This window comes from Nuphar pumila, chromosome 3 (genome assembly GCF_984573655.1).
Source record: "Nuphar pumila chromosome 3, dmNupPumi1.hap1.1, whole genome shotgun sequence".
In the NCBI taxonomy this organism is placed as follows: domain Eukaryota; kingdom Viridiplantae; phylum Streptophyta; class Magnoliopsida; order Nymphaeales; family Nymphaeaceae; genus Nuphar; species Nuphar pumila.
Genome location: NC_143251.1, coordinates 20,382,865 through 20,395,787, shown reverse-complemented (window position 1 = coordinate 20,395,787; position 12,923 = coordinate 20,382,865). Strand labels below are relative to the sequence as shown.

General features: G+C 37.2%; 1 protein-coding gene across 2 annotated transcripts in view; it reads right to left on the bottom strand.

Annotated features, from left to right (window-relative positions):
- The window catches only part of LOC149842217 (casein kinase II subunit alpha-2-like), a 35,175-nt gene extending 23,099 nt beyond the window's left edge, over positions 1–12,076 (bottom strand). Inside the window, exons 1-5 of one of the 2 annotated variants that reach the window (XM_089999003.1) lie at positions 11,672–12,053; positions 11,566–11,583; positions 11,178–11,307; positions 10,377–10,571; positions 7,074–7,231 (exon numbers count right to left, since the gene is read on the bottom strand). In XM_089999003.1, the coding sequence (XP_089855129.1) occupies positions 7,074–7,231; positions 10,377–10,571; positions 11,178–11,307; positions 11,566–11,583; positions 11,672–11,976 (806 nt within the window). In that variant the 5' untranslated portion in view covers positions 11,977–12,053. Of the gene's footprint in view, positions 1–7,073; positions 7,232–10,376; positions 10,572–11,177; positions 11,308–11,565; positions 11,584–11,671 lie in introns of both variants that reach the window. The other variant, XM_089999004.1, reaches the window with a different exon arrangement.
- Between the last annotated feature and the right edge of the window lie 847 nt (positions 12,077–12,923).

The following is a 12,923-nucleotide window of genomic DNA, read 5'->3' as shown; positions in this document are numbered from 1 at the left end:
TTGTTGCATACTATACCTCTCTTGCTTATTCATGCTGCACACTATGTTTTACCTACTAAATTATGGTTGTTGTATAACTGTTCGCATACTCAAGTATATGAATGTTGGCTTCTGTTACATAAATTGCCTACTTGTTTAGACATATGTTGAGAATCACCTTTGACACCCACATCACATGTTAGATTCATGACATACCTGCATTAAAAGTTACAGTTTTCCTACTTAGACGTGGTAGTCTAATTTCTATAACTTTCACCATTTTCAGATAAACGAGTAGACTTATGAGCGGTTGCGGGATGAGGCATTGGATCGAGATTGTTGATTTACTGTTCCAGTGATTCCTTGGGTTTATGGTAATTTAAATGTTCATATCATAATGAAATGAAATACATGTGTTGAGTTTCTCTCAAATGTAATGTTCCGAAATACTTAACACTATATTGGTTATTCTTTCCGTTGTTATAATAAAAAAAAAATCCACATAAATCTGGGTTAAAATTTTGAAGCGTTACAGTCAGAGCTCGCCAAAGGTCGCCGGAGAGGAGGAAGCGAGAGAGAGAGAGAGGGTAGAGTTTGGAAATCAAAAAACACAAGCCCTACTCGGTTTTTGTTTTTAATATTTCACAAGAACCAAAAATTACTACTTTACCTTTTTAAAAAACAAAGTCTTATTTTTTCTGTAAAAAAAAAAATTATTCCCCATTAACAAGAAGCGAGCTTCCCCATTAATGGGAAGCGCAATTCCCACTAATGAGAAGCGATCTTCCCATTTAAAATGGTCGCTTCTCCATGCATTTTGGAAGCGCCGCATTTTAAGCTTCTGAAACACGTTTCGGGGAAGCGTGCTTCCCCGAGTCATATAGTGTTTCCGGTAACCCTGGACATGATAGAATGATAATTGACATAGTTACATAAAAATGTAAGACCTAATAGACTGATACTTGACATACACAACAACTACGACTTCATCCCAAAACAATTGGGGTCGGCGATATGAACCAACAAAGAAAATCATTCTGGGTCTTCCACATGAATCCTTCTCCTCCAATCATTTCTATCCAATACCATGTCCTCGGTGAGGTTCAAAGCATTCATATCCTTTCCTATCATCTCCATCCAAATCTTCCTAGGCCTACCCCGACCTTTTTTAACTAATATATTTTCTCATTTCTCCATCCTTCTAACTGGAGCATCATTAGACCTTCGTCGAATATGTCCAAACCACCGTAAACGATTCTCTCTCATCTTATTTTCAATGGGTGCAACGCCTACCTTCTTATGTATCTCCTCGTTTCGAATCTTATCTTTTATTGTATTTTCACACATCCATCTAAGCATACGCATCTCAGCTACACTCATTTTTTGAATATGATGTCTCTTGGCAGCCCAACATTCCGTACCATATAGTAAAGTGGGCCTAATAGTCGTCCTATAAAACTTTTCCTTCAACTGCAATGGCATTTTACGATCGCACAACACTCCAGTTGCACTTTTCCATTTCATCCACCCAACCTTTATCCTATGATTTACATCTCCATCAATTTCTCCATACTTTTGAATGATAGATCCCAAATATTTGAAACAATCATCCACCGGTATTTTTTGCTCACCAAGCTTCACTACACTCCCATCACTACTTTGTTGCTTACTAAATCGACATTCCATATATTCTTCTTACTCTTACTCAACTTAAAACCTCTTGCTTCCAATGTCCGTCTCCATAATTCTAACTTAGCATTAACCCCAGCTCTAAACTCATCAATCAAAACAATATCATCAGCAAACAACATACACCATGGCACATTTTCTTGAATTGATCTCGTAAGCTCATCCATCACTATAGCAAATAGGAAAGGGCTTAAAGCAGATCCTTGATGTAACTCAACCGTTATAGGAAAATTGGTTGTCACCCCTCCACAAGTGCGGACATTGGTTACTGCTCCTTTCTACATATCCTTAATTATACTAATGTACTTGACAGAAACACATTTCTTCATCATTGTCCACCAGAGAACGTCCCTAGGTACTCTATCGTATGCCTTCTCCAAATCAATAAAAACCATAAGGAAATCTTTGTTCCTCTCTCTATTTCTCTCAATAAGTTGTCTAAGAAGATGTATAGCTTCCATAGTTGATCTTCCAAGCATAAAACCAAATTGATTCTCCGATATCATGACAACCTTCCTCAACCTAGACTCAATCACCCTCTCCCAAATTTTCATAGTATAACTTATGAGTTTTATACCACGATAGTTTTACAATCTTGTATGTGATATTCTTATATACAGGCACCAATCTTGTATAGTATGACTGATACTTGACACACTTACATAAAAATGTAAGACTTAATCTTCTTCAAATGGCGAAGTACCGCAGTCTGAAGATAATAGTCAGTGTTATCAGTATCATATTGTATCTTATGATACAGTAGGCCATATCGCTCTATCAGCCCTCAGACTGATACAACACTGCATCAAGTATGGCCAGGTTTCATTTATTGGGCCGTATCAGTCCCTAGCATAGGATATGATGTATTGTACTATATCAAGTGATATACCCATTTTACTACCATTTTGACATGATTGACAAAGTTCAGTAGATCTGAATGTATTATATTTAATTAGTAAATATTTTTTTGTTAGTTATCACATCATTTAGAATGTTTTAGTAATGCATATCTATGTCTAAACTGACCATAATGCTTAAATTTGATATCTTTTTTTATTGCATTCTATGTTTTTTCCTAGATTTTTTCCTGATTTTTTGTGTACTACCATACACCTGTATCCTTTACCTTTCTTGTATTGTTTTCAATATGTTTTTTACAATATTGATAATAGTCAAAAAGTCATAATCAAAGTAAGATATTAAAAATATAGATATATAGACCAAGATACTAGTAAATGGATGCATGTATACATACATACATACATATATGTGTGTGAACAAAAGCATGAACATATGTTGGCTTTAATTTGGTATCATTCTTTGAGCAAACCATACTTTCTAGCAGAGCAGACATTTCTCAAAGGATTTATTAATTGTGTTGTGGATCTGAAGGTATAGATCTGATCTGATGGTCCTTTCAGTGAAGGACGTGCATGAGATCAAGACATCTTGATGTGTATACCGGTCTTAACTCTTAACAGAAACTAAACACACACCTGCATGTATGTATTTCCCTATAAATAAAGCCAATAACCAGTTGGTCAACCCAATGAGCCATCTGATTCGTTTCCCTAGGAAAGATGCCTAATATTTACAACCCTTTGGTAGTTAAAAGTCGAGATACTGCAAAGACTGACAGTCCTGGTCAACCTGTTGTACAAACCAGGTTAGGTGCTGATCCAAGTCAATTTACACAAGTCACTGGATTGGCTCACCAGGTTTTTAAACCATAATAACTAGAGTAATAAGTTATAGAAGCATCTATTTGATGCTGTCCAGACATTCATACCAAGTCCCATGGCACTTCTTTTGTGTCATCTTATATCTTGCTCGGTTGGCTCAGATTTTTTTACAATGCTCACAATGATCCATGACCATCATCTGAAAGTCCTTCATTTGGTGTTGATGGATGGCGCCTTCATTATCAATTTGGCTAGACAGAAAAATCATTTTTCTAAACATTCCTGTGAAAGTCGCTGCAAATTCTGCTCCCATTGAGAGGTCACAGATTAGTATTGCCAAATGGAAAAAAATAACCTTAGACAAGTTAGCAATTCTCAAGCTTTTTCTATCTTGTTGTATGGCATCTTCACACCAAATTACCATGTTGCCTACTATTTTGGATCACGTGTCATGCATTAGATTATCATGCTCATCCTTGAGTGTGGCTCTAGCATCAGTGCACATGTGCACATCCTAAGATATATAACACAATTTGTGTAGAAAATGTCACTATAATCAAAACAATTTCCTCTTCTATCAGATTATATCCAAGAGGACAGTCTCTACCTCCCAGGTCAAGTCCACCTCCAACCAAAATTAAGAATGATCATCTTCTCCGTGATTTAATATTCAGAATTCATCAAGGAAATCTTTCAAGAAGCTACAATCTAGATGTCTTAAGGAGTCAACTGGAGACTTTCATCTGATTAAGGATAAGCATAAATAGACTGAAGATTCATTACTATTATGGTATTAAAGATATAGTTTCTTACCAACGGGGTGTTGAGTGCCTAACCAATACCCCAAAAACTCCAAGGGTGATTAAGGTGTGTAAAGTTAAGTCATTAAGCCACTAGGATCCTAACAACCCACCACGCGCCACAACCGATATCCTCGGCAGCCCACTTTAGGATGGCTTTCACTGCAGCCTCGACTCCAAGTAGCCCTTTCCATCGTTTGGCAGCTCTCACTCAGGTCCAAGTAGCCCTTTTCCTAGGTCGCCCGGTCTGGGATTCGAACTCGAGATGTGGTGGTTGTTTTAATACCAAATGTTAGGTATTAACACAGGGGCTCCGCTTGTTTGGTAGGAGCTGTTAGTGCTAGAGTTACCGGAAGCTTCTTAGATAAGTGGGAAGTCTGCTTCCTAGAAACTCACTTCGGAAGCACGATACTCCTCGCTTCCAAAACTTTATGATTCTCCCACGTTTCTCCTATGCTTTTCACATGCTTTATCTATTCTTCTTATATATTCTCTCACTCTACTTTTCATATTTTTTATGTGTTTCCTCTCATGCTTCTCACTCACTTCCATGTACTCTCTAAATTGGCAGTCATCATTTTTAGATTCTGTTAAAGATTTAATTCTTACACTAAAAAATCATGAAATATAAGAATAATCACTTTTATTTTAGTTTTTACTTGCATTCTATTTCGATTCCCATTAAATTCTTATATTGTTGCTTTTTTATTTCTCGCTTCCCGTTTCCTATACATTTCAAAATGCATCGCTTCTTGCTTCTTGCTTCTTGCTTCTTGCTTCTTGCTTCTTGCTTCTTGCTTCTTGCTTCCGCTTCCTGTATCGTTTCTCGCTTCCGTTTCCTATTCTGGCAACCTTGGTTAGTGCCCGTCACCTTGTGTTGGGGTGTTGCAAGTTCAAAACACAATGGTACATTGTATAACTGGTGGGGATCTGCCTAACCCCAGCTTGCCTATTGGAAAAAAAAAAGATATAGTTTCTTGAAATTCATAGATCTTTGATGATTCATGGACTTGCAGCATCAGTTTCTACTGCAGTGTGGCTATAGAGGAAATAGTACAGGGACTGTCCCTGGAACAGATGATTAAGATGTTGATATGCATGTTCAAAAATGGCATCATATATCACGTTTTCATAATCTAATGGCAATATGGGAGAGTGTAAAAACAAAATAACACTGTCTACTGATGCACTGTTGACATTAGCAATCTGTACCCTTATTTGATATGAAATAAAAGATCATATTGTTCATATAAGCATGACAGAAGCATATATAATGTACAATTAAATCTACTGATTTGGTTTCATGATGGAAATATAATTGATTCTTTAATGCCTTAGATTGGATAGACTTTTTACCAGTTCAAAATTTCTTTACTCTTAAATGCATGATACTGACATATCCATAGATCATTGTGGTGAAGATATTTTCCCTCCATTTACCCCAACGACATTTAATTTGTTGAAGTGCAACTGGAAATGAAGCATAGATATTTTGTTACTAACTTCCTCAATCTAGAGTTTCGCATGGACTAGAAGAAGATATATGTTGTCATGGCACAATTATGCTATAGATTCGGTTTCTTATGATCATTTTGAAGATGCCAGTTAAAGAGTTGACACATTGTTTGTTTGTTAATTCCAAATTTGGTTACATTAAGGTGTACCATTTGATGGTCTTACCGTGGGTGTTGGTTGAGAACATAATTTATCCCACTCATAATTAAGTTGTCCAGATTCTGACCTTGCATAGCTTATACAGTTCATTCCATTAGTTTAGAAGTTTACCAAATCAATTCACATGGATGCAGCACTTAGATTGTTTATTTACTTTGGAGGCAGATAGCACCACGAAAGTAAACAAAATAATCAATAGATCAGGAAAGAATGTCTGAGCTGCATAATATTACTGGTAGATGACATTTGCAAAGGTACCAAACAACCATGCTCTCATACAAGGAAGTGGTCGAGAGTCGAGACAAGGTTGACCCTTTGAAGAAGTACCAAAAGTTTGCAATCAGATCAAGTCATGATGTTATACAACTTGAACCAAATGTGATAACTTTGATGGATATGCCTATCCCTAAGAACCATGCCTTCTGCATGGTTAACCATCTGTAAAGGAGCCAAGCAATTGACAAACAAGGAGGGGAAAAATAGGTTAGCTAAGTTCGAAGATGTTTTATCTAAGAAAAAGACCAAAAACATGTACTTATATTTGTAACCAAAAACGAAAAAGACCATACAGGAGGTTATGTACTTACATTTGTAACACCCAAAACAAGACCATATAGGAGCCCTCAACTCTTATTATGTAGAGCATAAAGTCATCATGGAAAATGGCAGTAACTTCCAATAATTAGGGTCTATTATGCATTTAGTGGTATGAGTTTAGAAATTCTAGGGACTTAAAACTCATAGAGGAAGAATACATGTACTAGATGATACTACTAAGGAGGCTTCCTGTCATAAAGATCAAACAGTAAGATGAAGACCTTACATGGGAATTAAAAACAACATTGAATGGGTTGATTTCCTAAGAAAAGTAAATAAATGATGTGAGAAATATATGATTTTCTTCTAGTAAACAATGTGCCCAAAGGTTGTCGATATTTTATCAGAATGTCTTTGCATGAGTTGGCATTTCTCTGAAATTGTTTGGTTCAAGAAATAAATAAAATTCAGCAACATTAGCAAAACTCAAGCTAAGATATCCTTAAAGTTGAAATTAGAATTTAAAAACCCACACATTATAAATTTTTATGCATCAAATGGAACCAAAGTATTTATAAATATAGCAAACTACACAGACAACTTTAGCAATCAAAATGAAAACCATATCCACATAACAAACAAGGACCACACGAATTGAAAAATCCAAACGACCATGTGCAAGCAAGCAATAGAAAGTGAGTCCAGTGTCCACCTTGAAGCAACTCGGACATTGTATTCTTTTCCTGGATGATAAAACTCAGCAAGCCCCCAATCAATTAGACGAAGCTTACGTTGCTCATGATCAATCATGACATTATGTGGCTTCACATCTCGATGCATAATACCTTGTGAGTGACAGTAGTCCAATGCCTACACGAGAACACGTATAAACTCAAATAACAATACTCTAAACAGAAATTAGAGAAAAAAAGATCTGTACAGAATTCATGGTCAATATTGCAAACTTCAATATAGCACTAAAATGACAGGGAATACTTGCAGTACCAACTTCAAAATGACTATTCTGAGGTTATAATATTTGTTAAAAAACACTATAACAAACGAGGGAAGAGAGGACTTATGATGTCCTCAAAGAAATTTAGTATGAGGATGGGATCATCACGGGAAGCAGGGAAGCAAGGGTAAAATTGTTTTAACAAAAGACAGATAGTGTAACAAACAAGAAGCGGATTCAATGTGTAACTTCAGACATTGTAAAAGCGGCAAAAAGAAGAGGCAACTCAATATGTCATTTTATTGCATGGACATGAGACATTTTCTGCCATCTCTTCACAAACTCCTCATCCCTGGCAATAGAACTACTACTGCTTTCTCTGGTGTACATCTTCATCCATTTCCCATGGCAAAACAAACAATAGTTTTGCTTTAGCATGGTTGAAATTTGAAACTTTTCATGTAAAAATGATCTCATGAGAAAGTACTTCCTCATTAAACTGACAGGACATTAGAGTAGGAATAAGGCCACATTAGATTGCATTGAACGAGAAAGCTGTCTCTTCCTCCTCAAACAGTTTTCTCATAACAATTAGTCAGACAACATGAGGCCTGGCAACTTTTTGGGAGAAAGTTGACACTCTCCAAAGAATTATGTCCTGTGTTTGATGGGGCTTGGAGAAAGAACAAGCCCCACCATTTTCTTAACAAATTTCTCCATTGGACCATACAATGGCCCCTGAAGGGGAAAAAATACCAACTAGAAAATTTAGAATGTCCATGGTAATATCATAGGGGGATATAGTTCCAAATCTCGTGACACAAAAATCATGTTGCAAGCCTCATAACACTGCAGCGAGTTCCTAAGAATCATGCTTACATAGATCTTCTACACTTTTCTTTTTTAATATCTAATAAAACCGAAAGGTTTTTTTAATGTTTTCCTAAGTTTCTTATGTTCACCGAAAAATATATGTCTCATTTTCTATCAAAGATTTCACAAACTACAGTCTTCAGTTTTTGCTTGAGCATTTACTAGAGCATCTGGTTTCTATTGGTGGGATGTCATCTTCACAAGCGCACAGCCATTTACCTACAAATATTAAAGCATGTCATATCTCTTTCTAGCTAATAAAAATAGATGAAGCCATCAGATACTGTGACTGCTTATTCTAGCAATTTCTAGATGAATATCTGATTTCCTGACAATTGCCAACGTTATGCACAATTATTTTTCCTTCTTTCACATACAAAAGCACCTTCCAGATTGATGCTGTAACTAATACCAACTAATGGACACAATGATCACTCTTCCAAGCACTTATAAAGAAGCAAGTCCTTTGAAGATTCTGCAAAATATGGAAATTAAGAAAAGAAAATGCTTAACATATTATTTACCCATGAACAACTAGCAAGAGAAGTACTTATTTTGTCATTAGAAGGGAAAAAATAAGTAGACTGAGACACCTTGGTGGAATAACTGGATATACACTTCCAAGTCATACCCACTTCAGCCATAACCCAATAATAATCTTTGCAAGAAAATCAATGAGCCAATTTGGAGTTTGTCAAGTCGGCGAAACATTTATACCTAGCTTAAATTGAAAAGATGATCCTTTCAAAAAAAATAAAATAAAAAGATGAAAAACAACTGAAGTAATAGTTACCCATTAAGCTTCTCTCTGCCTCTCCAAAGACCTCTTTGTGCATCACATTATATTTTAATAGCAATACTTTCATGAATTATTGATTTTAAACCTTTTTAGTAATTTAAAATATAGTTAGTCTGGGCACGAGGCCCAAGATACCTGTGTCCTATAAAGTCTGGACCAGCCTTGGGCCAGCACTTTGAGGCCCAGCCCTGCCCAGCCCACTTGGATTGTTGTTGCTCACAAGCAGGAAAATCTACTTATGACCCTTCAATGGGCTGGGCAACCTGGTCAAATCAAACCTGGGTCGGCTGACCTGTGGTATACCCCTCGCAAAAGGGCAAGCAACCTGGCGCCATCCATGGCCTGACCTATCTGGGTTGGCCTGCATTAGATCCTCGAGCCCAACTTAACACATTCAAATGAACGGGCCAATTGGCTTGTTCAGAAACAAGTCAAGCTGGGCCTAACTGACCCATTGCTAAACCCTACATGTTATGTCATAAGAATACTCCATTTTGGGGCCTGTACCATGTTCCCTTATATACTAGTCATATTCAAAACTTCATAGAAAGGGACTTATCCATGTATCTGCGGCTGCATCCATGTGACATAACCTAATGTAGTTGGTCTCTTACAATTCCCAACTCACAACAAAAGACATGTGGTGACTAGTTTCATACTTGCACTTCAGCCAAAATATGTTTATCTTATCATTGACAGATCATTTCTAAATACAGTGGTTGCTTAATGTTAAAGGATTTGGCAAACAAATACAGTAATTTGTGATGTCTATCCACTCGCTTGGCTAGCTCCATCTCTAACACTTTAAGAAAATTTTTAGTAGTGTGCTTCACAAAAAGTGGTGTTTGAAATAGGTCAACAGGAGCACAACACCTACAAAGGCTTTCATCCCGTCCTTTATCAATTTGAGTGACATGACAGGTGCACCATAAAATAAATTATTAGTCATAAGCATGGATTGGATGTTTCAATCGGCAAAGGCTACCAAGTGGGACCAGATACAGGCAATTCAAATGTCACCCAATAAAAAGGCAAAAAGTGAAACTTCCAATAAGCAAAACCAAGGTATCGATCATTAAAAACGGCTTTTGTCAAGCAGTGGTTGATAATATTTCATGGTCAACCTATCAATTATGTAAAACACTAAAATAATTCTACAAATTTCAAACATCAAGATTGTTTGTTTTGCGACGAAATTTTAGAGGTTAAGACATCTGTTGAAACATTTAAAAATAAATGGAGTTTGAAGATAGCTTTCAGACAGCATATAAGAAACAACCTCTAACACCTATTCAAATCCCCATGCGAAGCACAGGAGCAAAAAAAAAATCATCAATTGCCATTTTCACAGAAACACTGCAACAAATATATGGAAAACATAGGCTTGCCTTCAGCAGCTCAAAAATATAATATCGTGTATCATAGTCAGATAATGTTGGATAAAGAACTTTGAAGTCAGCATTGTTGACATATTCAAATATTAGACTGGGGGTCTTTGACTGCTGATCTCTAACAATATCATGCAATTTCACAACGTTTGGCCCACCACAAAGGTTCTGCAAAATCTTTATCTCCCTCTTTATCTGCATCCACAAGATTAACCAGAGAGAGATGAGGAAATGCTAAGTAACAAAAAGAACCATAGCAAGGCCATAAAATATATGAACAACGATGGTATTTGGCGTGCTTAATAAAACTTAACACTTGTAGAAGAAAACAAAGCAGAAAAGCTGATTCACAGAAGGAACTGACGCTCGACTGACATGGAGATGTAATTTGAGGCAAATCAATTACATGTACATAGTATCCGATGCAAATTGATACTTGTTAGTTGTTACACCCTTCCAACAAAGGGTTCGCTGTATCACCTATCATGCCCATTGGTGAATTATAGTATTCTGAGCATCCCATAGTCCACCTCTGTCCTTCTTAAAGAACTTCGAGCAAGCCAAAATAAAAAGATACGGACAACAACTGTATTGAATTACGAATACAAAATAAATGTCAAGCCAAACGAATAATGTTCTGGCAAGTAGTTCTATCAAGGAATAACACAACGTCAAGAGAAGAGAGACTTCTAAATTCATACTTTGAAGACACAGGACATTACGAGAGTCCTGCGTAATCATGAATGACATTAAGAACGGAAAACATATATACACAAATAAACCATAAACGCCAATCTTTACCTTCTTCTTCTTCACAGGCTTAAGGATCTTAATGATGCAACGCTCGTTGTTCGTACAATGAACACCTTCGAAAACTTCGCTGTATTTGCCCCTTCCTACCTTCCGAACCACCTCATACTCGTCTTGATCCCTGCAAGAAAGAACTCCAGCGCTGAATTCAACCCAACTCTTCCCAAAATATCAACAAAAAAACGCTCTAAACTCTAAATTCAACCCAATCCCTTCAATCATCCCCTCAAAACCCCCCAACATTTCACCTATTTCAACAAAGAATCCTCAAAAATCCACGTAAAACTTCGATCTTAAAACCCTAACTCCAACAACAAGAAAAAAGACGAAGTCACCCTAATTCCCTCAAAAATTTCATCGAGAAAACTAGATCTTACACCTGCTTAACCAAATATGCCTGCAGATCAACGATCTTATCAGAATGATACTCAAAGATGACAAAATCCAACCACAAGCGAAAGAGAGAGAGAGAGAGAGGGGCTGACCCCCACTGGACGGTGAGGTTCTCGTAGTCCCAGTAGTCCTTGGGGCGGAGGACGTTGACGTCGGCGTAAACCCTAGATTTGGAAGTGGCGCCGGGCCGCCGGACGGACTTTCCGATCTTCTGCGCCAGGGTTTCCGGTGGGGGAGGGCGTCGGCGGCAGGCGGGATCGGGGAGGGCGATTGGGGCTCCGCAGCGGATCTCCCGACAATCGGCGGAGGGTCGGCCTGCGAGCAGCGGGGCGGCGAGCGGCAGAGAGCGGTGCTGGACGAATCGGCGGAGGATGTGATGGAGGGGACCCTCGGCCATTAAAGGGCCGACCACGACGGAGACCGAGACCGAGACCGAGACGCCACCACCACCATCGAGTCCTCTCTTCGTCTCCTAATCGGAAAACCCAACAAGGCGATAGCGTCTTCCGCTGATGCCTTCATTTAAAATGGGTCGGATGTACGACCCAGATCCGAACTGAAACTTTAGTTAAATTTCATAAAACTCCCTTTAAAACATTTTTTTTTTAATATAATTTTGAAGAACAAGATAAACAAGAATAAAACAGGTCCTGTTTTAACTATGAAGCCGCGGTTTCTCCAAATAAAAATCAAGAAAAAACTATGAAGCCAAAAAAACGTCGAAACGTTTAAAACGTGAAAAACTATGCTAAAAAACAACAGTCACCTTCTGGATAAAATTCTAACGTGGAATTGCAATTTTATTGGATCTCAAGCGTTTGATAAAATTGGAATTGCAATTTTATTGGATCTCAATCGGGTGCCACCTATTCTTATTTTTTATTTTTTTATTTTGATGATGAGGAACCTTCGCCGAGCGTGGCAAACGTCTGGTGGGGGCTCACAACCACCCTGCCTGATGTCGCCCACCTCTAAAAGCTAGAAACACTTATATCATTTACAAACATAGTTATAAATATTTGCAATATTTTGAAAACATTGCAAGAAACACAGTCTTTTGGTTATCTTTTTGAACAATCAAAACATAGCAATATTATAATTTTAACAAAAATATCATGATTTTGTCATAATGTTTATATTTTTATGGGCTAAGACATGTTACTTAATTTTATTAAATATTTTATATAGTCTTGTATAACTTTTGATGAAATATATGAATATACAAATATGACCTTATGTTCATGAACTATTGTTTTGGTATTGCATACAATTATGATCTTATATTAGTTTCTATCGGTTTTAGTTGCAGGATAAGTTCATTTATAAACTTATACAATCAATTTG